The 27,199-nt window shown below is 58.5% G+C and overlaps 3 protein-coding genes across 7 annotated transcripts; 1 reads left to right on the plus strand and 2 right to left on the minus strand.

Moving 5' to 3' along the window:
- Positions 1 to 917: 917 nt before the first annotated feature.
- On the minus strand, positions 918 to 12,955 carry SLC25A23 (solute carrier family 25 member 23). Of its 3 annotated transcripts, none has more exons than XM_043586349.1 (11): positions 12,639 to 12,951; positions 11,395 to 11,521; positions 10,723 to 10,810; positions 10,328 to 10,439; positions 9,121 to 9,279; positions 8,878 to 9,030; positions 8,602 to 8,709; positions 7,437 to 7,604; positions 3,837 to 3,987; positions 2,671 to 2,851; positions 918 to 2,304 (listed from the first exon to the last, which is right to left on the minus strand). In XM_043586349.1, the coding sequence occupies exons 1-11, from the start codon at positions 12,792 to 12,794 to the stop codon at positions 1,998 to 2,000; spliced, it is 1,710 nt and encodes a 569-aa protein (XP_043442284.1). In that variant the 5' UTR covers positions 12,795 to 12,951; the 3' UTR covers positions 918 to 1,997. The 3 variants fall into 3 exon arrangements, with proteins under 3 accessions (XP_043442284.1, XP_043442283.1, XP_043442285.1); XM_043586348.1 differs by having other exon boundaries at positions 918 to 2,373; XM_043586350.1 differs by having other exon boundaries at positions 2,256 to 2,403; positions 12,639 to 12,955.
- A 2,077-nt stretch (positions 12,956 to 15,032) lies between these two features.
- CRB3 (crumbs cell polarity complex component 3) lies at positions 15,033 to 18,037 on the plus strand. 3 transcript variants are annotated; one of them, XM_043586366.1, is made up of 6 exons: positions 15,033 to 15,244; positions 15,480 to 15,655; positions 16,392 to 16,465; positions 16,762 to 16,905; positions 17,256 to 17,355; positions 17,388 to 18,037. In XM_043586366.1, the coding sequence occupies exons 2-5, from the start codon at positions 15,574 to 15,576 to the stop codon at positions 17,325 to 17,327; spliced, it is 372 nt and encodes a 123-aa protein (XP_043442301.1). In that variant the 5' UTR covers positions 15,033 to 15,244; positions 15,480 to 15,573; the 3' UTR covers positions 17,328 to 17,355; positions 17,388 to 18,037. The 3 variants fall into 3 exon arrangements, with proteins under 3 accessions (XP_043442301.1, XP_043442300.1, XP_043442299.1); XM_043586365.1 differs by having other exon boundaries at positions 15,033 to 15,252; positions 17,256 to 18,037; XM_043586364.1 differs by having other exon boundaries at positions 17,256 to 18,037.
- On the minus strand, positions 17,836 to 26,575 carry DENND1C (DENN domain containing 1C). The gene is made up of 23 exons (XM_043586363.1): positions 26,445 to 26,575; positions 25,270 to 25,334; positions 25,145 to 25,188; positions 24,971 to 25,020; positions 24,626 to 24,745; positions 24,464 to 24,533; positions 24,211 to 24,285; positions 24,051 to 24,116; positions 23,907 to 23,960; positions 23,685 to 23,795; positions 22,832 to 22,932; positions 22,692 to 22,737; positions 22,463 to 22,564; positions 22,244 to 22,369; positions 21,297 to 21,401; positions 20,467 to 20,557; positions 20,335 to 20,375; positions 20,047 to 20,118; positions 19,383 to 19,427; positions 19,203 to 19,310; positions 18,951 to 19,018; positions 18,620 to 18,827; positions 17,836 to 18,509 (listed from the first exon to the last, which is right to left on the minus strand). The coding sequence occupies exons 1-23, from the start codon at positions 26,459 to 26,461 to the stop codon at positions 17,886 to 17,888; spliced, it is 2,409 nt and encodes an 802-aa protein (XP_043442298.1). The 5' UTR covers positions 26,462 to 26,575; the 3' UTR covers positions 17,836 to 17,885.
- Between the last annotated feature and the right edge of the window lie 624 nt (positions 26,576 to 27,199).

Consider the following 27,199-nt stretch of genomic DNA (forward strand, 5'->3'; position numbering starts at 1 on the left):
GTTGTTTCTTATTCACGATATAGCCCAAAGTGGAAGCAACCCAGTGTCTCTCGTTGCATGAAGGGTAAACAGGATGTGGTCCATCCATACAACGAAATAGTGTTCAGCCTTAAAAAGGAAGGACATCCCGGCACCTGTTACATCGTGGATGGACCCTGAGGACGTTATGCTCAGTGAGAAAAGCCAGTCACAAAGGGACTTCATGACCTCCCTCACAGGAGGTCCCTAGAGGAGCCCTGTCCACAGAAACAGAGAGGGGATGGTGGGAGCCAGGGGTGGGGAGTCAGTGCTTCATGGGGACGGGGTCTCAGTCTGGGGAGATGGAAAGTTCTGGAGATGGGTTGTGGGGGTGGCTGCACCACCATGTAATGTGCTTGACTGAGCTGTATACTTCAAACTGGTTAGGATGAGGGGCACCAACTCAGTCACTTGAGCCTCTGACTCGATTTCGGCTCAGGTCATGATCTTGGGGTTTGTGAGTTCGAGCCGTGCGTCCAGTTCTCCACTGACAGCACTGAGCCAGCTTGGGATTCTCTCTCTCTCTCTCTCTCTCTCTCAGAACACATATTTTAAAAAATGGTTAAGATGGTAAATTTTACGTGTATTTTACCACAATAAAAAAATATTTCAATCTAAAGCATTTGCCATTTTAAGGCCCCAGTTGGTGGTAATTTACAGCCCTGGGCAAACAAATACCCTTGTGTAATTAGAGTACTGGAAAAATCCAAAGTGCTCATGAATGTGGATTTCTCACTGCCCCCACTTTACAGCTATGGAAACTGAGGCTTAAAGAGGGAGTCACTTCCTGGTCTCCCGGAACTGCGTGCGACGGAGGACGGCCCATGTCCCTCCCCTGCTGGGTAGTTTGAGGCGGTCCCCCACCCACCCACCCCTTTTCAGCAAAAACCACAACGAAAGAGCTTAGAAAGTGTATTCTTTTGCTCTTTCCTTGGAAATAACACACACAGGCGGGGAGGTGAGACACGGTGTAGGTGGGAAGGGGAGGTGGGGGGGTCCTCCAGCCCCCTGAAACAACACAGCTCCTCTTTCGCAGTCCTCTAAGGGGGTTCCCCAAAGACTTGGGAGGAGTGAAGGGAGGGGGTCCCCAGTTATGCTAAGCTCAGAATCCAACTATAAAGTGCAGAACGTACAGGGTAGTGGGGGGTGCGGGGGGGGGGGGCTTGGGTTATTTGAGGGGGAAGGAATGTCTGCTCCTCTCTGGTAGAAAAATAGACATAGACTGAGTTTGGGGATGTGGCCTGTTCGTTTTGCAAAAGCAGATGCTGGGCTCCAGGGAAGGCTAGTCCGGGTAGACTTCCTCCTGGCTCCCAACCCTGAAGCCTGGGGAGAGGCTGGCAGTGCTAGGGTGGGTTTGGGGGGGGTCCCCTTAATGCATCCCCAGCCTCAGACTGCCCCCTTGCCACCCCCAAGAAAGAGTGACTGGGGGTTATCGTTAGCCTAAAGGTGGGAAGGGGACGGAGGACATTGCAGAGCATTTCCGGGGAGCAGTTTCCCCAGGGGCCAGAGGCGTAGCCATGCTGGGTAGGTGGTGGGGGTGTCCAGCCTCTGTCTAGGGTGTGGGAGGGACCTCTCCTTCCTGTGCTGCCAGCTTTTAGATGGGTTAGGACTTTGGACAAGTCCCAAGAAGGAGGCCAGGACCTGGGCTTCCCGCAGGCTCCTTAGACCATGGGCTTTGTGTCACGGGGAGTGGGGAGGGCCCTGGGCTCTGGGGTGTGTCTGGGACGGGGGCGTGTGGGGTCCAGGATGCTGTGATTGGCCTATTGGGATCTATCTAGGCTTAGAGTCTGAGCACTCAGGATCCAGTGCCTTGGGAGGATTCCGGTCAGAATCCAGGGGTTAAGGGGCTGGGATCCAGTGCTTGGAAGGGTCGGGGTCTCCTTCCTATGGGTGAGGTTTCAGCATCCAGTGCCTGTGGTGAAGGGGTTGGGGCCCAACAGCTGCAGTCGCCGGGACCCACGCGCTCTGCCGTTGGGCTCTCACATTGTGGATTTAGAAGCCAGGATCCAGCCGGTCAGGGCTTGGGAATCCGAGATCCGGTGGTTGGGGGTTGAGGGTGTAGTGGTTGAAATGTATGGAATCCAGTGGTCAAAGCGGAGGGATCCGGGACTCAGTGTCAAGGCAAAGGAATTCGGGAATCCAGTAGCTGGGGTGAGGGGATCTGGGATCCAGTGGCTGGGGCCCCGGGATCTAGGCATTGCATTGTCAGGATCCGGTGGCTGAGGCTTCTTGATATCCAGAATCCAGTGGCCGAGCTTGGAGATCCAGGGCTGGAAGCATGGGGATCTGGGATCCGCCAGCGGGTTTGGGGATCTAGGACCCGGTGCTGGATCGGGGGCCTGAGGGAGCTGGGGTCTGGGTGTTTAGATATGGCGGGATGTGGTCCTGTGGTTGGGTCACCAGGATCCATTAGTTGGGTTGTAGGGGATCCCCTGGTTAAGACATGGAGGCCCAGGACCCAGCGTGTGTGCGGGGGTGGGGAGGGGGCGGAAGCTGAGACGTGGGGAGCAGGACCCAGTGGATTAGGTGTAGGGATCCTGTGATTTGGTGCGGGGGCCCTGGGGTCCATTGGCTGGGCCACCAGTCTCCAGTGGCTGAGGTGTGTGTGTGGGGGGTTCATGATTGGGGTGGGGCAGGCTCTGGGTCCCTCACCTGGACGTGACCCCCAGGGCCTGCTTCATGTTCTCGTAGACCACATAGGAGATGCTCACAGCCGGGATAACCTTCATGAAGTTGGGGGCAATGCCCCGGTAGAGGCCCCACACGCCATCTTGGGACAGGATGTGACGGAACAGACCCAGCATGGAGAGCTGGGGGGCGCCCTCGATGGAGGCTGGGAGGGGTGGGGAGGCCAGGTAAGGCCAAAGGGCCCCTCTCACTGCCCCCTCCTACTCCCAGGACTGGGCTTTTGGCCGCTGCAGCAGGAGGGAGGGGGTTAGATTAGCAGTGGGACCTACCACTCTAGAGATGGCTGTTCACCTTTCCACCCGGATCTCGAGGGCCCAAGTTGGGGGATGATTAGAAACAGAGAAGGGGTATGTGTGTGTGTGGTGGGAGAGGGCACAGACGTTTTCCCCTTCCTGGAACTCATCTCCCTGCCTCTTCTCCCAGCTGACTCTCACTCTGCCTTCCAGCCTCCATTCCAAAGCAGGCTCTTCAGGAGAGCCCTCCTGGGTACCCCAGTCTAAGCGTGGCTCTTTCCCTTCTCCTTTGCTCAACCCTAAGTCCATACTGAAGTGTGAAACGATTTATTCAGCCTCTTGCTTCCCTTCCAGCCTGGGAGCTCTCAGAGGGTGAGAACCCAGGCTTATGCACTGATACACCCCCAGAGAAAAATCACAAAATACAAAAGCTAAAATTCCCAAGGAAACTCCCCAAACAGATCCAGGAATGTGTGTGTGTGTGTGTGTGTGTGTGTGTGTGTGTGTGTTGGGGGGAGAAACTCCTAAAAGAAAACTACAGAGGAAAACAAAACACCCATAACCAGCCTGGCCCCACCCCTCCTTGACCTGAGCTTTCCCCCCTGCCCGTAATCCAGCCTTGCAAATTGGAGCTCAAACGAGCAGCCCTCCCCGCTAAGATTGCTAGGGCACTCTTCCAGGAACCGCTGCACCTGCTCTCCTCCTTCGGCTGAAGGGCCCCTGTTCCACTGTCACAAATGGGTACACTGAGGCCCAGAGAAAGGTAGGGACTTTAGTGAAGGCCATCCAAGTCCAGGAAGATCCCTCCGCCTACCGGGGACCGCAGGAACTGGGGATGAGGGGGAGGGGCCCAAGCTGTGAGGCTCTCCCCGCCCTATCCCCCCACCCAGGCCTCACCTTGGGCCTGCATGCGGGTCCGGACCAGGGCCAGGGGGTAACTGGCTATCTGGCCACAGGTGCTGGAGACGGTGCCACAGGCCAGGAGCACGAGGATGCCTGGGTCGGCCGAGTCGTGGCTGTACTGCTGGAGCCATCGGTTCTTCAGCGTCTGGCAGGGGCAGAGAAGGGAGCGGGATTGGATTGGAACTGGTAACACCGCAGACCCCCTGCTGGCTGGCTTCCGCAGCCCCCCCCCCCCCCACGGCAGCGGGTACTAGCCTAGCGGTGGTCCTAGGTGCCCCACAGCACTGTACCTGCACCCTGCCACTCAGTCCTCAGCTTCTATGGTATGTGGAAGGATGGCCCCTGCCCCTACTGTCCATGCCCTTGTCCCTGGAACCTGGGAATATGGTACCTCCCGTGGCAGGAGGGACTTTGCAGATGTGGTTAAGTTAAGGGGGCACGATGCTAGAATATCCAGGTAGGTCCAGTGTCATCATGAGGCTCCTTATAAGAGAGCAGGGGCACCTGGGTGGCTCAGTCGGTGGAGCGTCCGACTTCGGCTCAGGTTGTGATCTCACGGTTTGTGAGTTCGAGCCCTGCATCGGGCTCTGTGCTGACAACTCATAGCCTGCTTTGGATCCTCTGTTCCTCTCCCCTGCTTGTGTTCTCTCTCTGTCTCTCTCAAAATAAATAAGTAAACTTAAAACATGTTTTTTAATTAAAAAAAAAAAAGCACGGTCATAAATGTGCACTGTTTTAAACCACTAAGTCTGTGGTCATTTGATTCAGCAGCCATAGAAAACTAACACCCTCGCCAAGGTGGACACCCCGTTCTTATCCCTTACCATTTTGACCCAAATCTGTTGACTCCCAGCTGCCAGTATCCACGGTTCTGCCCGAGGACTCTCACTGGACCCGGGCAAGGCTGTGCTGAGCGCCCAGGAATAGGCGGGAAGTGCTGGGGAACCAGCACCCCCAGAAGCGAGCTTCAGACAACTGACTGGGTGTATCAATACCCCAACTCCCTTGCGTCTCTGCTGGGGCGTGTTCTATGCAGGTGCCTGCAGAGCCCGCCGCCAGGATTGAGCTCCACCTGCCCGCCACGATAGCTTCCTTGCTAACAGGCTCAATTATGTCCTCCCAAAAGATATGTTGGCGTCCTAACCCCCAGGATCTCAGATTGTGACCTTGTTTGCAAAGAGAGTCTTTGCAGGTGTGATGGGTTGGGGTGAGGCCATCCTGGAGTAGGGTGGCCCCATAGTCAAAATGACCGATGTCCCTATAAGAAGAGGAGACACAGAGATGGAGACGGGTAGCAGGGGGGAAGACAGCCACACGGTGACAGAGGCCGAGATCGGATGGATGGGTCTACAAGCAGAGAAGCGGCAAGGATTGCCGGCCACCACCGGAAGCTGGAAGAAGCAAGGAAGGATTTCCCTCTAAGCTTTCAGAGGGAGCATGGCCCTGCTGAGTCGAGGTTAGACTCCGACCTCCAGAGCTGTGACAATAAATGTCTGTTGCCTCCCAGTTTGAGGTTAGGCAGCCCTAGGGAGCTAATGCTCCTTGTTTTGGTCGCCTTACCTTCCCGCCAAACTACTTGCTCTCACATCCCTGCTTCTGGAAGACCTCAAACTAAGACAAATACCACTGTCATCTCCATTTAATCGATGCAAAACTGAGGATCCAGGGAAGCTGCTTACCCAGAGCCACAAAAGACAGGTGGGAATCAACATTCAGAGGCACACCTGAGTCCAGAGTGGGGCGCTCTGTCTTTAGGGGCAGTCAATCCCTTATTGGAGCCTCTGCGAGAACCTTCTTTCATACTCTGGGACTGGGATGGCTCCTCAGTTTCATTTCCTATGTCAATTCTAACCCCTTGGGAATGGCTGCCCGGAAGTGTGTTGAGAGGGCCTCCGGGCTGTGATAGATAGATTCGTGATGTCTGGCCGCGGGGCTGTGATAGATAGATTCGTGATGTCTGGCCGGAGCATGGAGTGAGCACATTGGAAGCAACTGTTCACCATTATTGCCTTTGCAATTCTGGAGCAGCATTTGCCAAATTGGTGTTTAATGAGTGTCTTAACGGCTGTTCTGTTGAAAAGAAGTTCTGATGACTGCATAGGCATGGCCCGCACTGGGCTAAAGAACAAAACAAAACAAACAAACAAAAAAAACCCAAACAGTGAAATCACTGCTCTGTAGACTTGTCAGAGCCTTTAAAGGACTAATAAAGAGTTTGAAACTCCAAGAGGGCACAACGCTTCTCAAACTCCTTAGACCTCCCAGCTCCCTTTTTCTGGCGAAGAATGGATCAAATAAAGTTAGGTCTCAATTCTGCACACAGCCCTCAATGGCTTTGTCTTGCACTTAGGAAAAACCAGCCATGTCATTGAGCTCTTGCTGAATCTCTGGTTCCTTCAAGCCACTCAAGACTTCCATTCCTCCCACAGGCCTGCCTCTGGACCTACACTCTCTGCCTTGTTCACACTCCCTCCCACATCACCTCTCAGAGGCGAGCCTAGACCCCTCCACCCCCTGCCCACTGTTACTTTCAAATACACATCCTGTTTTATCATCTTCTGAGAACTTAGCGGGATCTGAAACTACTTGTTTGCTGGTTGGCTGACTTCCTTGTTCGCTGGAGTGGGTGCCCCAGGAAGGCAAAGATGGTGTTATTTAATGCTGTATCTGCATCAATCAGCACAATGCCCAGTGCTTTTGGATGTTTAGTAAGTAGTTGCTGAGTGAACCAGTGAATAAATGAATGGATGAATGAATCAACAAACAGGTGAGTGAATGGGTGATGGCCTTGTCTCATTTGGCTGCATAGATGCTGGGTGCTGGGGACATCGGGTATGGATGGCAGGTGTGGAGTGTTGTAGGTCAGGACCAACCACATAATTCGCAAGGTCCAAAGCGTATTAAAAATATGTGAGGTCCCTTGTCCAAAGCTGATTAGGAATTTCAAGACAGCAACAGCAGAGCATTAAACCAAGGGGAGGGCCCTCTGAACGTGGGGCCCTTGGCAACCGCCCTGGTCACCTGCCCCTGAGGCTGGCCTTGTCCTGAATACAAAGACTTTGGGGGATGCCTGGGGACAACTGGGGCTGTGCTACCGAGGAACCTGGTGATCCCACCAGAAGAAGGTAAAAAGCAATGAACAAGGTCTCTGGAAGAGAAAAAGCAAAAACCAAAAACTCCCTGTTCCTGCCTCTCTTGAAAAAGGTGCTGAGATGTGTAGTTTTTACGATGACAGCTGATGCCGAAAAGGGCAGGCCCTGAAGAAGGCATCGACGGGGTCCGATACGTGCTTTGGGGAGGTGGGCATCTTTCAAGCTCATCTTCACCTGCTCCCGTGAGTCTGTGAGCTACCGTGGTCCCTGAACATCCCATGTCCCGAGACCCAGGAAGGCTGAACTGCAAAGGGAAGTGATGAGAATTCTCACAGTGGTAAATGCAAGAGTCGGGAGTCCGATGGCTGAAGGGGTTCCCCAGGGCCCATGGCGCTTCTCCCTAGTTTTGGAGGTCAACTGAGTCGGCCCATGGGAAGACGGTGTCCCGTGGGCAAATCTCAGAGGGGAGAAAAAAGGAGGGAGGGGCGGGCTACCCACAGACCTCATAGACGGCCAGGTCGATGCCTGCGTAGGGGATGATGCCCAGCACGTTGGGCAGGTAGCCTCGGTAGAAGGCTCGGGGCCCCTCTCGCTCCAGGATCTGCCACGCACAGTCCAGCAGCCCCTTGTACTGGCCCGTCCGGCGCAAGGTCAGCCGCGTCTTCAGCACCTGGAGAGAACCCGGTTATCCCTGGAAAAACTGCCTCCAGACACACCACATCCAGGAACGAAGACACGTAGAAATAGCTACTTCTGGAAGGATGTACCCTGGCAATACTGGAATTTAACAAACCACTTACTCTAGAATCTTCCGTCATCCCCAAATCCCTATACCTAAAAATGTTGACACCTCTCAGAGTTACATATGATGGCCACTTCTGTCTCCCAATATCTTGTTCCCTTTTCCCCTTAATAATAGAAGCTATAATTTTCAGCAAGCACAGAGCCACTAGAAATACAGACTACATTCCTCATCTTCCCTAGATGTATGGCCATGTGACTAAGTCCTAGCTAACGAAACAGCAGGAAAACAGGTATGTGTGACTCTCAGAAAGTATCCTTAAAGGCAGGGAGGTGTTCTTTCCTTTGTCTATTCTTCCTTCTTGACTGCAATATGGATGTGATGACTGGAGCACAAGCAGTCACTTTGGTCCATGAGGTGGGTGCTACATTCTGAAGTGCTGGAAGAAGATAGAGGGAAGGAACTTGGGTCTCTAACACTTTGAACTCACCATACCTGCCCTGAACTGCTTACCTCAGACTTCATTTATGTGATTTGAGTTTTCCATGATACACTGCAATCCTGATACACTGCACAACCTGAAACCTGAAACGATTTCTCTGAAAACAGTTTCATCTAGAAATGATTCCCCTGGGAACAAACATCCTGGAAATCAGTATCCTTAGAAGAGGCGTGACTGTGAGCGGCTGGAACCCACGGCTGCTGCCTAAACAGTTATGACCAACGCCACCATCCCCAGGAGACACATCTCAGTTGCCGATGCCCACACAGACTACCCATGAAACAGCATTGCTCTAATGAACTACAGTCCAAATCCGGGAGAGGCAAAGCTATACTTCCAACGTCTACCACACCGCAGAGTGACATGGTTATTGCGAGCCTCCCACCCTGCCACGGGGCCTCTCCCAGGGTCCCTCCTTCTCACCTCCATGGGGTAAATGATGGTTTGGGCTGTGGCGCCGGCGAGGGAGCCGGCCACAAAGCGCTCTTGCACGTGCAGTGACTCCTGCTGCCCTCGAATGGCCCGCTTGATCTGGAGGCGGGAGAGGTGGGCAGGATCTCAGGTCCTCCTGCTGTGGGCACCACACAGGGGAGCCGATGCCCACTCCCGGGGTCCTGCGGACACCCCTCCCCACCCCCACCCCCAGGCCAATCCCACTAGCCCTCGCGTCTGGCTGACGTCTCTCACGCCTGCCCCCACCTGCTCGTAGGCCATGAACTTGATAGCCGACTCTGGCGCGATCTTAAGCACGTTAATCCCATTCCCACGCCACAGGGAGCGCATGCCCCCCTCTCGGATCATGTTCTTTAGGCCCCCCAGGATGTTCAGCTTGTTGGTCTTGGAGGCGTGGACCTACGTGGGGAGACAAGGTGGCTTTGCGGTCCCCTTCTGGGGGCCCCGGGCCTGGGACGGGGGAGGGGGGCTCTTTCCAGGGCCCCTCACCTGCATGAAGACCTTGAGGCGGTCCAGAGGGGCTGTGCCCGTCCGCGACACAGCGCCTGCCGCCGCACCCGCCACCAGCTGCTTCCACCACATGCCGCTCAACTTCTCCTGCTCTGAAAACTCATCAGGAACAGTCAGGCACTCGCCGATGTCCAAGACCTAAGGACGCAGGGACTGGGCCGTCACGCCGGGGGGCAGGGAGATGCGACTCAGCCCCAAACGGTGACTCCCTCATGAATCCCAGGACACCCAGAGAGTCTGCCAGTGCATCGCACTTGGAGAGCCTGGGCGATCCCTCTTGGACCCCTACCAGATCCTACCAAAACATCCAGCCTGATCCCACACAGGATCCTAACACCCCTCCTGGGCACCTCCACCAGATCCCAGCAAAGGAATCTACTCAAGCATCTACACATAAAGATTCCTCCCAGAGCCAATCAGACCCCTTTGAGGGATCCCGCCCAAGGATCTCCCATACAAGGATTCCACAAGATCCCTCCAGGGCCACGTGAGATCCCATCAGGGACCTGCCACATAAGGAGACTAGTGGATCCCTCCCAGGGCCTCAAGAGATCCCACAGAGAATCTGTCCCCCAGGGATCACCCCTCCCCTAGAATCCACTTACAGACATCCCAACCAAGCCCCCTCATGGATCCCCAGGGTGGGAATCTCTGGATCTCCCAAGAGGATCTCCCCGGATCTCACGTGTGGATTCCCCTCCAGATGCCATCAGATCCTACTGGAAGCATCACTCAGAGATCCCCAACTAGAAGCTGGCAATCTAGAGCACTTCCTCTCCCACCTTCCAGTGGATCTCAGTGAACCCTCCAAAGAAGGTGGCTTTCTTGGGAGTCCCTTCGGCAATAGAACCATTTACTGAGGCAAACAGAAACCAGTAGAAGGAGAGCTGTGGGTGGAAGCTGGGGGCTGGGTGACCCACCTGGTGAGCTCTTCCTTCCCTGTGCTCCCACCTCCCACAGTCTGCCCCCATTGCCCCAAAGTCAGGTCTGAAGGGCTCCAGACCTCCCCGCAGTGGGTCCCCAGTCCCCTGAGCACTGATCGGAGGAAGGGAGGACTGGAGTTTCTCATCCCTTGACCATTCCCAGCAGCTCCTCCTTCTCAAGGCTCCTGACCCAGCCCCTCCATGCCCTGGGGAAACCAGAGTAAGGCCTGGCCACCAAGCTGGGAAAGCTGCCCCCACCTCACCGTCGAATGTTTCCAGAAATAGACCACATCCTCCACATTCTCCAGCGAATGCAACAGGAAGTGGTCGCGCCACTCCTGCCAGTCGATGGTCATTGTGCCGTCACGGTCCATGCTGGGGATGTGGGGCAAGGTGGGACAGAATCAATGCTGGGGGCTGGAGGGGGTCGGATGGGGTTCGGTTGGTTTGGGGGTAGACTGACTCCCTGTGCACCGAGAGCTGGCCATTTTGCAAAGGGGAAAACTGAGGCTCAGAGAAGTGAAGAGAGTGGCCCAGGATTTGCCTGACTCCCAAGCCCGCCTCTCAGCTCCACCTGCCCCGGGGCCTAGAGGTTCAAGGTGGCCGAGGGGTCCCGGGGACCTGAGTTACCTGTGATTCTGGAACCCCAGCTACTCACCTGTGCAGAATTTTCTCTGCTTGCTCCAGAGAGATGGAAATACCCAGAGCTCGGAAACTTTGCTGGATCTCAGACACATCAATATGACCTGGGAGGGGGCCAGAGGTAGAAAAGGGTGTGTGTGGGGGGCGGGGGGTGGGGGGAACCCTGGAGCCCAGGTGCAGTACAGCTCAGAATGGGATGGTCTAGCAAGACCAGAGGATCCAGGAACCCAGGGTGAGATTTGCAGCAGGGTGGGGTGGGGTGTCACTGACCCATTGGGATCAGAGAGGTAGAAGTGAGAAATGTTGGGGGGCGGGTTCCTCTGTTCCATGAATGAATGAAAGAATGAATCCAGGATAACTATGGGGGTCCTTATGCCATAGGAGATTGAGAGGCAATATTAGGGATCCAGAAGGATGGGGGGTGCCTACGCCTCCTAGGGAATCCAGAAGCAATATGGGGCATCTTTGTCCCTCAGAAACATAAGGGCAATAATAGGGGTCGCATCCCAGAAGGGAAAGGAGGTAGGATGGGCCCATGGGCCCAACCACCTAGCTGGGGGGTGAGGAGAGCTCCCAAAATAGCCCGTGAGTCATCAGGGAGAAGTGGCCCTCCCCCCTCCTCCTAGCACTGCCAGTTCTAACCCCGTTGGTGTCTCCAGGGCCCCTGCAGCCCATCCCTGGGCCTTACCATCCTGATTCCGGTCCAGGCTGTGGAACAGAAGCAGCAGGCGCCGTTCTCGCTCCTGCAGGTAGCGGCTAAACTCCTCCAGGTCCAGCCCACCGTGTGGGTCAGTGTCACCCTCAGGGGAACTGCCCTGGCAGGGGGGAGGGATGAGGGAGCTCCAGATGGCCGCTCCCCATCTGCAGGGGGCACGGCAAGCTCATGGCCAGGGAACTCAGAGCCCCCCCAGAACCTAAAGCAGGGGAAGGCGCCGGCTCACTTCTCAGCAACATGCCCAAGCCACAGTTGAGCGGTGGGGTGGAAAGCAGTTGTCCAGTTTTCCTGGCAAACAAACTGAGGCTCTCCAAGGTCGAGTAACTTTTTCAAGGTTACAGAGCTGGGAAGTGGTAGGTAGCCTTGGGCTCTTGTCTCTGAAAGCCTGTCCTCCCAGCTGTCTCTTAAAAAAACAACAACAACCCAAAAACCTGTCCATATGGCTGTTCCGGGAGCTCCCGTTAGAGACAGCTCTGGGCAATGTGGGGTAGATCCAAGCTGAGAGCCCACCGGGCCTCTGTCCTCCCACCTGGGAAGCGGAGGCTTGTACTGGAGGCCTCAAGATGCTGTGGAGACACTCCAGTGGCAGCTGGGGCTACAGGTGTCAGGGACACCTGCATAGGTCTGGGGGCAGGTTCCTGCTTTCCTACACCCCCAGCTAAGGGTGTTGGCGGGCAGGATCCCCGGCTGGGACAGCCTGGGGCATTAAGCCAGGCTTATTGGAACGGGCAGGTCGGGAAAGGTAAACATTGAGAGGCTGGGTGGCTTGCTGGGGGTGGGGTGGAGGGCAGTGGGTGCCCAGAGGAGGGGAGGGCGGACGGGAAGGGTGTGTCTCCTGAGGCGGGAGCAGGGTAGGTCTCGGGACGGGTGGAGAGTTCAGAGGAGGGTGTGTCCAAGGCAGTGGGCAGGAAAGCGGACGGGCTCCATTCGCTGGCAGCCATCCCCCACCCGCGAAGCACCGGCGACGGGGGTGGGGACCGGGTGCTGGCAGCCGAACTGCAGGCCTGGGGCCTCCTTGGCTCGGTCTGGGGCGAACCCGTTAGGCCCAGACACGGTGGGCAGGGGTAGGGGGGCAGAGACGCTCAGGCTGGGCACCGGCCCTGGAGTGCAGCCACAGGCACTCCCAGGCAGCGGCGGCGCTCCATTCAGGGGCTCGGGTTACCGGGCGCCGGCCGGGCCCGAGCGCCGCGCGCCAGGCTGGGGTCCCGCGGGGGTACCTGTTGGGTGTCGCGGTTCGGGTCGCCCCCGCCCAGCCGAGCCAGTCCCTGGCGCAACTCTTGCACGTCCACGCGGCCGTCCTTGTTACTATCCAGCTCCTCGAAGAGGCGACCCCAGCGCTGTCGCCGCTCCGCATCGCCCGGGCCCCCCCGCATGGCGCCCGGGGGGGAGGGGAGGCCCGGCAGCGGCGGCCTCAGCGGGGGCTTCGCGGCTCCCCCTCCCCCCCGGGGCCCCGCAGGGCCAGCTCCGCGGCCACGGCCACCGCAGCCTCCGCGCTGCCCGCCTGGCTCTGGCACTTGCAGGAGCCGGTGACTGCTAACCGTCGCCGCCCGCGCCGGAATTGGCGTCTCCTCCCCCGACCCGCATGGGGGGGGAGGGGGCCGGAGGCGGAGCTGCGGGTGTGGGGCGGTGTGTCGGGGATGCTCTGATGTTGCACAGCCTAGGAAGCGCCAGGGTTCATTCTGGGGAGAGGGGCTGGAGAGGTCAATGGTCTCAATTCTGCTTTCAGAGTTCTGCCTTGCGTGCCTCAGTTTACCCTCTGCCCCAAGGGGCGAAGTAGAGAGATATCAGGGATTTGGTTTCGTAATCCCTTTCCACTTGACCTCCCTCCCCTACTAATCCTCTTTAGGCACCAAAGTACTCGTTTTCAACCCAGACGTGCTCAAGAACCAACCCGAGGCGATCCAGCCCTCCATCTGCCCGCCCGCTCATTTCACATCCCCCCACTCGGCCGCAGAAACAGAAAATCAAGAGGCCGTGCTTTCTCCCGCAAGCTTTACATCCCTCCCGCGAGCCTCCTTTCTATGTCCCACTTAGACTGGGAAACGGAAGATCAACTGGCGGCGCGGCTGCAGAGTCGGTTTCCTATTGGCCAGAACTGCTGGAGCTGCGCCCGCCCGCCCCACCTGGGCGGGGCTTCCGCGCAGACCTGGTGCCTTCTTGGGCCCCCGCGACTTCTGGCTGGCCTGGCCGTCTTAAAGGGGCCGCGGCAGGATCCGGTCGCTTGGCTGACTGCTCTCTCCAGACCAACCTGGGCCTCTCAGTATCCCAGGCTCGAGTGCCGATGGAGACCGGGAAGCCGAACGCTGGAGGCGCGGCATCAGCCTGTCGCGCTCGCTGCACCTGCCGAAAGTCCCTCCCACTACTTTGGGGCGCAGTTTCTCGAGTCACCATTAGGGGGAGGGGCGGCCAGAAACCCATTGGCGAAAAATAATAATAGCTAACATTGACTCACGGCGTTGCACAAACCCGAGGCCTTTTTACTCACCTCTCGCGTCGTCCTCGCCAAAACTCTATAAGGTAGGTGGGTGGGACTGATTTTCCCACTTCACAGATGAGGAAACAGAGGTTAAACTGCTCTCCCCAGTCCACATGCCCACTACAGGGCAAAGCAGGGATTTAACTAGACCTGGAATTCTTACCCATCGCTCTATACTCTAAAAGTGATTAATTTCCCCTTAGCCGCTACTCTTCACCCTAGAGTTCCCAGGAGGTGGTGGTCTTATCATCATCGTCCTTTATCCAAAAATACAGCCATGAGGACCCATTTAGTCCTGCCCAGCCAGTGCTCAAATAGGTGCGTCCCAGACAAAGGAGCCTCTTCTTGAAGGTCCCCTCACAGATATTTTCTTCCTAGGTGGTCCTTGCAGGTGCCCTTCAACATGGGGAATACAGATGTTTTCCCACAGAAATGCCCCCAACAGGTGTTCTCTCACGGAAACATCCCTAGCAGGTGGGCCTCAATACACAGAAGCCTTTGTCCCGCCGCGCCCCCCCCCCTGCCCCGCGCGCCCCGCCATCTGCTTTAATATGACTTGTCTCATGCAGATGTTCTCAGGTCTTTTTCTCACTCGATCTCAATTCTATGCAGATACTCCCCATACAGCCTATACCCTTCATTTCACAGGTATGTTTCTCAACAGAAATCCACTCGAGAATGCATCATACAGTTCCCCTCCACCCGCCCCCCCAGGCATGTTGCAGTTAAGTATACACCCATATGGGCACGTTTCCGTGTCACTGGGTCCTATAAGGTGTACTTAAACGCGGACGTGTCTCGTGCAGTTCTTTCCGATACATTTCTACGCAGGAATTGTTCATACAAACGTTGTTCATTTCATAGGGGAGCCATGCAGATGCGTTTCCAAAACAAACGTACCCTAACCCAGACGGCCGCGGTCAGGTGTTATAACGCAGGCGTGTTCTACACAGCCGTTTCCCACACAGGTATGCTTCCGTTCGTCTACACTCCAGAGATGTGGCTCAACGCACACGTCTCCCACAGGTGCGCCCGCAACATAGGTGGGAGCTCCCTCTTACCCTAGCTCGCTTCCGCCCCTACTTACTCCTTGCTGTTGTAGAATTGGGTTCCCGTTACAGGTGCGTCCCTGGCGCGGCCCCACCCCCGTTTGGCTCCGCCCTCCCATCTGGGCTCAGGTGCACGAGCCGGAAGTGCGCTCCTCTCCCAGGTGAGTGACTAAACTTTCCGGGTCACGTGAACGGGAGGAGCTGGAGGAGTCCGACCGAGCTACCGACCGACGCACCGAGGGTTCGAGCCAGGTACTCGGACCGGGCACCGGAGCAAGGTCGAAGACGCCTGGGCCAGGTAGGGAGGTAGGACGCTCGCCGTGGCCTGCCGCCCCTTCCCCCCACTTTCCTCTTCCCTTTCCCCGGCCCGGGAACGCGCCGCTCCGAGTTAATCTTTAATCTCTGACCTCTGGCGGCGGGGGCGGGGCAGGACTCCGGGGTGCCCTGGGCGGGTCACCCCTCCCCTGGGCCTGCGCCCGAGCCCAGCCCCCTCCCCCACCCCACCCCCGGCCTTTCTCTTTCTCCCGCCCCAGGTGCCGGGTCGCAGGTACCCCCGGCCCGAGATGCGGTAGAAGCCGCGCGCAGGAGACGCCCGGTTCCCGGTGCCACCGGCCCGTCGCCCGGCCCATGGCGAGCCCCGGCCTGGGGCTGCTTCTGGCGCTCGGCCTGCAGCTGCTGCCCGCCCGCTGGGGCCGGGCCTGGGGGCAAAGTAGGTACCGGCCCGGGGCGCGCACGGGGCGGGGCTTAGAAGCGCGGGTTACCTGGGACCCGGAGAGGTCAGGAACTGGGGAGCGGGCTTGGGATACCTTGAGAGGCGATCGCTGCTAGGGGTTTCCTTGGGGCGATCGCTGCTAGGGGTTTCCTTGGGCTGTCGCCGTCGGTGTAGAATTCCTGAGTTCCTGAGGAAGGGGGAATTGTGATCTGGGGGACAGGAGCCTCTATACCTGAGTCTCAGTATGGCTGAGGTGTGTTGGGCAGACTGGGAGCCAGGAGGAGGCCTGCCTGGAGCTCTGATCCCGGGTTCACCGGGCTGGCCAGAGGTGTGGACTCAGCCATTCAGTCCTTCTATTTCAGTTTCGAGAGCCTGGGGGGAGGTGTGAGTCAGACACTCCAGGGAAACGCAGATCCACCCAGATCCTTGAGGGCCAGGGAGGGCCGGAGAGGTGGGGGGGGGGGGGGGGGAGGGCAGGGTCAGGCTCCAGACACCATCCATTATAGCAGACCCCAACTCAGCACAAACTGCAAACTGCTGTAGGCTGCTTCCTCGCTGCGGGGCTCTGCTGGGTTCGGGGCAACATCAACCCGGCGGGCCCTTGCAGGCAGGGCACCCACCGTCTCTACCAGAATGAAGACTCAGCAGAGTTCTAGCCGAGGGATGCCCGAGGGAGGTGCAGTTGTGCTAAGATGGGAAGGATAGATGAGGAATAATTTGTCCCTCCCCGCAGCGCTGGACCCCCCCGTAAATGACAACAGCACCATCACACCCTCGGACCCGGGCTCTGGCTCCCATGGGGCGCTGGTGAGTTACATGTGGGAGGAGGGCAGCGGGGTGTTATTCAGGAGTCCCACATGTAGCAGGTGGAGGGACCCAGAGGTGGCGGGTGCTTGGGAGGGGGGATCCCAAACGTGGCAGGTGGGAGCCTGGGAGGCCCAGATGGGACAGATGGGACGTGGGAATCCTGGGTGGAGGAACCACACCACCAGAAGTGACAGGCTTGGGGGGGGGGGTGGGCTTTGGGAGCCCCGGATGTTTCTCAGGTGAGGGTGGACAGGGTCCCCTGGCTCAGGTGAGCACATCTGTCCCCCCTCCTGCAGTCTCAGGAGGCCATCACCGCCATCATTGTGGTCTTCTCCCTCCTGGCCGCCTCGCTCCTGGCCGTGGGGCTGGTGCTGCTGGTTCGAAAACTTCGGGAGAAGCGGCAGACACAGGGCACCTACCGGCCCAGCAGCGAGGAGCAGGTGGGTGCCCGCGTGCCGCCGCCCCCCAACCTCAAGCTGCCGCCGGAGGAGCGGCTCATCTGAATGCCGGGGCCCCGTTGCCACCTCCACCGCTGCCCAGGACTGCCCGGCGCTCGCTCACACACAGCAGCCGCCACCGAGAAAACAGCCTCTGATGGTTCAGGAGGACTTGGGGGGCCACGGGGCACCTGCCTGGTGGGCTCGGTGAAGCATGCCACCTTTGCTTGACTGCCTGCAACTGGGGGGTGCCGGGGCTGGGGGCCCGCCTCTCCGCTTGCTGCACTATCTTCGCTCGGCTCTCTGGCCCGCTGCCACGCAGGCCCAACAAATCCCCTCTCCTTTCCTTCCAGTTCTCCCACGCAGCCGAGGCCCGGGCTCCCCAGGACTCCAAGGAGACAGTGCGGGGCTGCCTGCCCATCTAGGTCCCTTTTCCATCTCTCTCTGTCTCTCTCTGTCTCTCTCTGTCTCTCTCTCTGTCTCTGTCTCTCTCTCTCGCTATGTGACCTTGGGGGAAGGCAGAGCCCTCTCTGGGCAACCAAACCTACCTAGTGCTTAAGAATAGAAGGGAGGAAGGTGCTTCAAAGACTCTGCCCCTGAGGGGAAGGGAGGGTGGTGCTGCTTACATTTTTTATATATATATATATATACGTATATACATAAATCCCATAGTGAGATATAATAAAACCTTTTTTTTTTTTTAAGCCAGTGGGGCAGGAGTCAGGCTAGCTGGAGAGGACAAACTCAGGGCTCATAGGCTGTTGAGAGATGAATTGTAAGGGTGCAAGAATCCAGGGGGGGCTTCCTGGAAGGGAGGGGCTTCCTGCTGCACCTGGGAGCCAGCTGGAGGAGGAGGAGGGAGGTGGCGGATGGGGTACGTTTCTGAGCACAGAGAGGGCCCCCGGATAAACTCACCAGGAAAACCAGCTTTGAGCTCATGTGGCTTTATTGAAGGACCAGGGTCTCCTCTGGGACCCTGATTCTTAACCTTCAAAACACTTTTTAAGCTCAGCGACTCTGGGCCGGCTCCTAGCCTGGGACTCCTGCCAGTCACTGTCGGGTGCAGCAGGGGGTCTGAGGGCTCCTGGCCCCTTGGGGCACTGGAAATGGGCATGTTGTGCCAGCATGACCTCAGATGGCTGGGGCCTGGGGTTCTCTGGGGAACCAGGATCTGAGGAAGAATCAAGGGGCTCAAGGGGTTGGGATGTCCAGGTAATATCCAAGTTGGGCTCTGTGGGGACCAGAAGTTGGGGGCTTTCTGGAGGGCTGGACTGGGTGGGTGCTGCGGACAGCTGAGAGCAGGGGCTCTCCTGGGCTCTGGGGTCTCCAGCTGCCTTGCGGGGAGGGGAGAGACGTAGGAGGAGAACAGTGGACTCGGGGTCCCCTCGGCTGCTGGGGTCTGCAGAAGCTGGTGAGGGCAGCGATGGAAGGATGGTTTCTCGGCTGGCCTCCACGGCTGGCTGGGAAATAGGGTCCTTTGAGGAGGTCGCGGCATCCGAAGACTGGAGGGTTTGCTGAGATGGCAGGTCGGCAGGCAGGGACAGGGGCTGGGGCTCTGGAAGTTTCTCATCTTCCGGTTGCCATCTTGGTCTTTCTGCTATGTCAGGCTGGGTGGGGGTAGGGAAACGGGCAAGTTGCTGGCCTTCAGATGCTGGAGAAGGCTGACGAGTCCGATGGACTTTTGGCAGGGGGGTTGGACGGGGGCTGGGGCTCTCACCAAGCTGAAGCAGCTGTCCGTGTCCTCTCTGTGACAGCAGTCCAAGCTCTGGCTGGGCCGCAGGCTCCCTGTCCTGCTGGCTCCCAGGCTCAGACTGTCCAGAATCTCGCCCAGCAAATCCAGTTCTTCTCCAGACCCCAGGAAGCTGCTGTCCAGAGCCTCCTCTGCCCATGGGTCCTGGGCCTCCTCAGGGCTCAGAGCAGGTGTCCTGGGTAAGGATGGGCAGCCCCAGATGTCTGCCCACAACCCCTAGTCCTAATGGGACTGCTCTGGAGGTTCTGGAGTTTAGGGACCTGGCCTCCCTGCCCCTCCCCCTGCCTTTGAGTCTCACCCTTCCTCCCGGGACTCAGAAGGTCTCTCTTCTAGTCGCCGTCTCCTGCTGGGGCGAAGGGGCCGGTTCTGCGAAGGACAGATTTGGAGGGTGGGGCCTCAGGAACTACAGGTTTCTGGAGGAGGGTGTGTGGTAAGTGGGCACCGAACACTGGGGTAGGTGAGCATGTGAGCAAGAAGTCTGGGTGTAGACAGAATGGGAGAAAGACAAGGTGGCGTTAGTGTCGCAGGGTGCTGGGGGAGACGCACTTACCTTTCCAAAGTGCTGGGTGATAGGCAGGCGCTGTTGCAGGCGATCTGAGCGGCTGGTGAGGGACGGGGCTCTCAGGGAGCCCCCCCTTTGCCGGCTAGAGTCCCCATCCTAGGAAGAGGGTGGGTGAGCCGGGTGGGTGAGCCCTTCTCCACTGCCCCGGCTGTTGGCCACCGGCCTTACCTTGTACATCAGAAGGCTGTGCACACCCTTCAAGCCACTCTTGGCCTACGGAGGAGCCACAAAGAGAATTAGACTCTGCAGTGCTTTGAACCTGGGCAGTCAAGAGCTCGGCTCTCCATCCCCTAGGATCACTGTCCTGCCATCTGTTCACGTTTGTGCTACACAGACCACCTGAGAAGTCAACACAGACTCACCCCTTGCCTAATAGAAAAGAATTCCTAGAGGACATAACCACTGAACGAAACGGAGAGTGGCAAACACAGAACACTGTAAGTGGTGTCAGCATTCAAAAGACAAGCAACAGATAAGACCCAAGGGACAATTTGGTGTGGCAGAGGTTGGCCACAGGAAACTTCGGGGCTCGGGAGAAAAAGAAACACAAGGGCAGAGGCTGGGACCGTAGTGTCTGAGGACAAAAGATGTTCGCCAATGAATCTTGGTTGTCAGTTTTAAGTGGGGAAGAAATGATCCTGGCAGAAATGAGCAGGTAACTGGAAAATAAAAGCGCGAAGACTTATTTAACTGCCGGCTTGCTTCTGATAAAAAGACATGTTCGCACTTTACATGTGAGGTTAAAATGTCCTGTCCCCACGAGGGGTTGCCATGTGCTTTGTCCCCTGGTCTTCGTGACCCCCGGTCAGTGGCCTGTGTCGTGTAGCCTCACCGAGCGGTACATGTTTTTGACAGCTGGTTGAGTCTTGGCCTTGACCGAATGCAGGAGAGCACCGCCACCTTTCTGGGGAGACAGAATGGCAAGGGAGAGAGACTTGGGCCTCTGGGGTTACCCCAGACTCCACCTCGTCACCCCAACTGTGTGAGGCTGGACGAGCCCCTCTCCCTAGCTGAGTCTCCATTTCCTCTGTCTATAAATGAGCATAACGGTGACCCTCCCTGGGGACTGTTACGGGGCTAAGTTAATCCCATAATAAACACTAAGAGTGCGGTGTTCTACCTTTAGGTTGTCTGCCCAGAGCTGGTAGGAGTAAAGAGCGCCTGCAGTGAGGAGAGGGGTGGTCACGGCTGGCTGGCGGGCTCAGGGGGGGGTGCTGGTGGGGCGGGGCTCCGGGCTAGACACAGGGCTCACCTGAGGAGGCCCCATTGCAGGTGATCTCCTGCTCAAAGAGATCTGAGAAGCCCTCTCCTGTGTTCAGCTTCTCCAGTCGGCCTTCGATGAACTGGGGGTGGGGGAAGGGTCAGAAAAGGGCTGCCTCCGCCACTTTTGAATTGGAGGACCCAGGATTCTGCTGGCCCTGCATCCCTGGCCTCCGGGCCATCCCTGGCCCCTCCAAGGGACTCGCCTCCGGGACCCAGGAGTCTGGAGGCGCCTCAGGAAGCCAGGAAACCTCCCCCCACCCCGCACCAAGTCAGGACCAGTCTGGGACCCGACCCCGCCCCTCATAGGGATCCGGAAGTGGGACTCTGACACTCCCGACAGGCCTCCTTCCAAGTCGACTCCACCTTCAGGGACCCGAGAACCCATCCCTACACTGATGGACCCTGGAGTCCAGCCCACCTCCTCTCGGGCAAGGGGAGGGCGCACTCAGGACACGCCTCCTTCAGAGTCCCGCACTTACACCCACCCACCCCTGACCCTGGATGCTCCATCCTCAGGGACCCAGGAATTTAGTCCCACCCCAATCTCCCCAGGAACCTGGGACTAGATCTTATCCCTCGGGAGCCCAGGAGTCCAGGAGTCAGGGGCTCCCATCTTTAGCGACACAGTTCAGTCATGCCTCCCCCACCCGGGGACCCTGAGGGCGGGACCCCCCGCTGGACCGACTCTAGCCTCGCCCGTGGAACCCAGGCATCCGCCCCTCGGGGTCCGGCTCGCTCCCAGGGACCCAGGGTTGTCCTCCCCAGCCCCTACTTAGCCCCGCCCCCGGCCCCAGCCCCGCCCCCAGGGTTCTGGCGCACCTGTTTGAACAGCTGCAGGTGCACAGCCCTCCGATGGAAGGCCTGCAGGGGCGCCCCCGGCTTCTGGGCCAAGAAGGCCTCTTCACTGAAGGTCACAGGCTGACCCTAGAAAAAAAAAAAGACCCGTGACCTGATCTTCCCGTGGCTCTCCTGGACCGCAGCTGTCTCCCTTATTGGCTCACATATCTATGTAGCAAGGTTGAGTGTCTACTGTGTGCCTGATCTTGCACAGGTCTCGTGGGCCACAGGGAGGTGGTAGCCTTTGAGGAGGAGGAGGGAGGGACCTGACTCAGGTGCTCACCATGGGGGAGGACAGACAGTAGGGGGCGAGGGTGGGAGCCCCTTGAGAGAGAACTCAAGGGAGATGAAAGTCCTAATCCAGGCGAGCAATCATGGGGGCCAGAGCAGGGTGGAGACAGAGGAGGGGAGAAATGGGCAGATTTGGGATGTGTTGTAAAGGCAGAGCCAACAGGAATGTCAGATGCTCACACGATAGACACCCCCCCCCCCCAATTTTTAGAATAGTTGTGAAAACGGGGGTGGGGAAGTTTGAGAGTCAGCAGATCCTGAAGTCCTGGCTTCAACACTTACCTGCTGTGGGACTTCTCCAAGCCTTGGTTTCCTCATAAGTAAAATGGGACCATAATGGTATCTAGCTTATCACACTGTTGTGAGCATTAAGTGAGATCATAGTAACAGAAAAACCTAGCATTTATTGAGTGCTCACGATGTGCTAGGCACTACCCAAACATTTTGCATATGCCCATTCACTGACTCACGTGACCCTTTCGTGTGGGTGCTAGTGGGATCCCATTTTACAGATGGGCAAACAGAGGCACAGAGTAAGCGCTCCATAAAGGCTAGGCATTTATTATTATTATTATTATTACTACTATTAATCCCTCAGGGACCCACGAGGCCTCTCCCTCGGCCTACCCGCTGCTCACCGGGCTGCAGACGAGCGCATCGCGGTATCCCCCGAAGAGCAGGGCCTGGGCTTTGAGGAAGAGACGGGACACCCCTTCCCCGGGCGCCAGGGCAACCTTCCTTAGCCGCAGCCTCAGCAGGGACACCTGGAGGACAAGGGGGCAGCTGTGAGCCGGCGGGTGTGGGGCCTCCCCTCCACCACGCGGGGGGGGGGGAGCAGAGAAGGGGGTAATACTGACCACGTCTGGGGGCAACGCTTGCACGTCGTCGAAGGGCGTCTCTAAGGTATTGGAGTCCACGTTCATCATCACGACTTCCTCCAGGGCTTTCTCCCGCACTCTCTGCATTGGGGAGTGAGGGTGGGGACGGCCGCTCAGGGCCCGAGGATCTCTGGCGGGGGCAGTTATTTGGGGGTCCAAAAGAGGGGAATCCCGCAGGCCGCTGCGGTCCAGGTCCGCTCTCACTCACCTCGGCGAGACTGGAGTGCACTCCGATGAGGTAGGGCATGGGCGCACTGCAGACGACCGAGGGGACAGGGTCATGCAGGCGCCGCCCAGGGGTCCCCAGGACCCCAGGCCTCTTCCCCAAGCCCGGCCCCAGCCCCTCACCAGCAGTAGTCCAGCAGATGCGGCGGCAGCGTGGGGATCAGCACGTGCTCCCAGCGCATGGGGTACAGGAGGGCGCAGGACGCGTGGACGCACGAAGTCAGCTGGGGACAGGTGGGGGGCCGTGGAGTCAGGGCCTGGACCCCCAGCTTGAAGGAACCTCTTCGGGACGGTGGCTCTCCCGGCTCCATTCCCCACGTCCCCAGTCTCCTGTCCCTCTCTCCCCCTCCTCGCCCCTTGCCCATCCCCTACTGCGTGAGAGGTGAAAACTCAAATCCCTTTAGGAATCCTGTGACGGCCAAGAATTCGGCAAATTACAGGGCTTGGAGCAGGTGGAGGCAGGACGCAGCGGGTCTCAGGCGCTCCCTTTAGGGGGCGGGGCTAATATACAACCCTCGGGGAGCTCTCTCCGCAGTGGTGGAACAGCCCACTAACTCCACCCACAAAGAGGCGGGGCTAGAATTCAGCTTCCTTAGGCCCGCCCCTAGGGGAGGAGCCGGCGTTCCTCCCCGCCCCCCTGCCCCCACCCGGGTCCTCCTCCTAGAGACCCAACTACAATTTAGAGCTCCCCCCACCTCCCTGACGGCACCCTCCAGAGGGGCGGAGCCAGCCTTGTTCTGGCCCATAGTGGGTGGGGTCTGGACCAAGCGCTCCCAAAGAGGGGGCGCTACAGCTCAGCCCACGCCGATCCCCCCGCTAAGGGCGGAGCCAGGATTCCACTCCATCCTGAGGCTCAGAGGGGCAGAGCTAGGCCTTCGCCTCAGGTCTCGCCCGGAGGAATTAGACTGGGAATCCGTCCCGTGGTCACGGCCCCAGGGGCGAAGCCCCACCCCCGGCCCGGCTGGCCCCGCCTCACGGTGCTCAGCTTGCTGGCGGTGAGAAGGACCCTTCTCTCCGCCAGGAGCGCGGCGAACAGCCCCACGATGTTCTCGTCTGTCACCGCCACCACCAGCTCCGTTAGGTTCCTCTGAGGATCAGAGAGAAGCGCTGGTCGCGAGGGACCACAAGATGTGACAGCCCCCTCCGGGTTTCGGGACCTCTCCCCGCCCCCAGAACTCCCTCCCAGGCGTCCACTCACGTTCTCAGGAATGGATGGCAGGCGGCCAGAGTCGGGGGCTACGAAGCAGGAGAGCTGGGGGGGGGGGATGAGCGGGGGCACCGATCAGTCAGGGGTTGGCCTTGCCTGAGGGCCCAGCCCAACGGGGTCCCCAGTTCTGCTCACCGGCCTGCTGTTCCCAGGGGCAGGGGGCGGGATGCTTTGTGCACTGGAGATTGTCACTCCGCTGCCCTGGGAGAGAGGTGTAGCTGCGTGGTCCTCGGGGCTGGGGTACAGCCTCCCCACCCACCTAAGGTCGGACGCCCAGGGATTGAGGGCTACTCACCAGCTCCACGGAGGCCTGGGTCCCAGGCAGGGGCTGCTGCAGCAGATTTAGAAGAAGTTCCTCAACCTCAGAGACCTGGGTGGGGGTGGAGTGTCTGAGCTGGGGGGGGGGGGGGGTTGAGGATTGACTGGGGCTAGGTGGTCTGGGAGGAGCTGAGGGGCTCAGGTCAGGCCTGGGAATTCTGAGCCTGGTGGAGGGCTTGGGAGGGTAGAGGCTGGGACTCCCACGGGAAGAAGAGGGAGGCTGGTCTCACTTGGTTCTGGGCCAGGAGGTCGCCCACTGTGTTCAGCAGCTTGTAAAACACCTCAAACCAAGGCAGATGGCTGTGGAGAGGGCGCGGACGTTCCACAAAGTGCCCCCAGGCCAAGGCCCTTCCCACCCGCACCCCCCCCCCACAGAGCCCCAAATCTCACACCTGAGGATGCACAGGCAACTGTGGGCACCAGCCCGTAGGTGGCAGAAACCAAATCTGCGGGTGCCGCTCAGGTCGGTGAGGGCAAAGGTGAAATGTTGTACAGCTGGGCTGGGGGGCTCCCTGGAGGTGGGAAGGGCTCTCAGAGACCCAAGGGTCCCAGGTCCCCGAACCACGCCCCCACCCCAGCACCAACAACACTCCTACTGCTGTGTCCACCAGTCTGGGGCTCTGGGTGTATAGATCCTTAGTTGTCAGGGTCCCTGAGTCCCTGGGTCCCTGGGTGTTTGTGGGGGTCCCTGAGAAGTCTGAGTCCTTGGGTTCCTGTAAGTAAGCTTCCTTCCATACCTTTCCACATCAAAAGGGAAGCAGAATTTAGGCACCATCTGCATAGCTTCCTGGGGATGGAGAGAGGGCACACTGCTTGGCCATTCGGGTTAGGCCCCACCCCTGGCCAAGACAATCTCTTCCCCTGGGGAGACTGGCCCTGGGCCCAGGGGAGCCAAGAACCAGCCAGCATACCTGGTCCCTGAAGTCTGGGGGAAACTGCCGCAGGATGGGGGGATCTGTGGGAGAGCGGGCTTCTAAGTTCAGGGCCCCAGACCTGCCCTCCACGTCCCCACCCCCACCTGATGCCCCCAACTCACCTTCTTGCAGGGAGGCAGGGCGGGCTGCTTCGAAGAACCAATCAAACACGGCAGGTGGACCCCCTCTGTGGGGCAGGAATGGGCTTTAGTGGGTCCAGGGGCTTCCTTCTGTGTCTGTGGTTGTGTCTGCAACTCTGTACCTGTGTGTGTGACCTCAATGGTTTGTGACAGTGAGTAGGTTGTGGGATGCTGTGCGAACAATAGTATTGATGGTGTGTGCGTGACGGAGAAGTGTGACTTGTGTGCATCGAGTGTGACTTGTGTGCATGTGTGGACATGACGTGTGTGAGCCTGTGACTTGTGTTTATGTGCTGTGTGACTTGGGTGAGCACACAGGTGTGTGTGCGCATGACTTGGGTGAACATGCAGGGGTGTGTGTGTTTGTGATTCTCTCCTGTGTTTTCCTGGAAGGATGAGACTGACCAGTGTCGGTTTCCGGTCGATGAGTGTGTGTGACCAAGCCAGCGTGGGGACAAATAGCATCCACAACTTCTTGCGTGGCTGTGAGTGTGGCTGGGTAAATGTGTGAGCATCTCTGTGGTCTGGAGACCAAGAGACCCTGCCCGTGCGTCTCTGGCTGGGAGACTTCATGGTGGCCCAAGGGCTGACCCCAAATTTGTCATCAGAGGAAGGAGGGCAGCATGCCCTTGTGCCCCTGGGGGCCCCGCACTCTTTACTGCCTTCGCTTGCCCCCCCACCCCTCACCCCACAGAGGATGCTGGGTCGTGGGCTCAGGGACAGGGACAGGGAGACCAGAAGGGAGACAGCACAGGGATGGGGAGTGACTATAAACACACAGAGCCCCGGACACGGGAACCCCCCTAGCACTTCACTCTCATGCTGGCATGGTCCCACATGAGCACCCAGGCACATGGACCCCACACAGTCTTCCCTCACCCCCAACCCCCGCTCCCTGCTGACCCCCGGAAGCCATGTTCCTCATCACTCTGATACACCAAGAGGTGCCTGCTCAGAGTTGCAAACTTAGTCACCCGGAGCCGGAAGGAGAAAGAAAGAGAGGGAAGAGGGGCTGAGAGACATGCCCCAGTCCCAGCCACCTGCCCCTGTGGCTCACAACCCCTCCCGGGCCTGCCCCACCCCGGCTCCCCTTGGCCCCAGCCTGGGCCTGCTCTGGGAATCTTGGTCCAGAGAGTGGGGGAGGGTGTAGCTCTTACTCAGCTCTGGATCCCATGGTCCCTGCGGGGCCGCCGGTGGGGCCCTTGCCCTAGGGGTCCTGGGGGGCCTGTGCTTGCGTAGGGCTGGGCCCTGAGCCGGCTCAGCTTCCTGTGTGGCCGGGAGAGGAAGTTTAACGGGTGACGTCCCAGGAGGGAGGCCCCCGCCCCCACCCACTGTGAGAGACCCAGGCATCCTGTCTCCTAGCCCTCCCAGCGATGGGTGGGCATGGGTGGTGGGCTCGGAGGCTAGACCCCCAGCACTGTCCTGCCAGGCCAGGGCACCTCTGACCCCTGACATCATACCCAGGCCTCCCTCTGTCTGTGGCAGCCAAAGACTCACAATTTGCCTGAAATGCTTCCTCTTAGCTCAACTCTACTTTCCTTTGGTCTTTCTGCATCAGCCATTCCCTTTAGGACCACCAGAGGGAGCCAGGCTGGAGAGTGAACGCAGGGGAGCCAGGGAGGTGGAGAGACAGCACTCAGAACACAGGTAGAGGCAGGCCACACACACACACACACACACACACACACACACACCTCTAAGGTCTCCAGCCAAGACACAAGTGGAGATGAGACTGAACAGAGAGCTTCATGCCCCCCTTTCTCTCCAGGGAGGCTGGACCACAACCAGGACTGCAGATGGATGGTGCAGATTACTTGGCATCCGTCTCTCTCTCGCACAGTCTTAGACATTGTTAGAGACTGAATGTTTGTGTCCACCCAAAATTTACATATTAAATCCTACCCCCGCCACC

This window comes from Prionailurus bengalensis, chromosome A2 (genome assembly GCF_016509475.1).
Source record: "Prionailurus bengalensis isolate Pbe53 chromosome A2, Fcat_Pben_1.1_paternal_pri, whole genome shotgun sequence".
Taxonomy (NCBI): domain Eukaryota; kingdom Metazoa; phylum Chordata; class Mammalia; order Carnivora; family Felidae; genus Prionailurus; species Prionailurus bengalensis.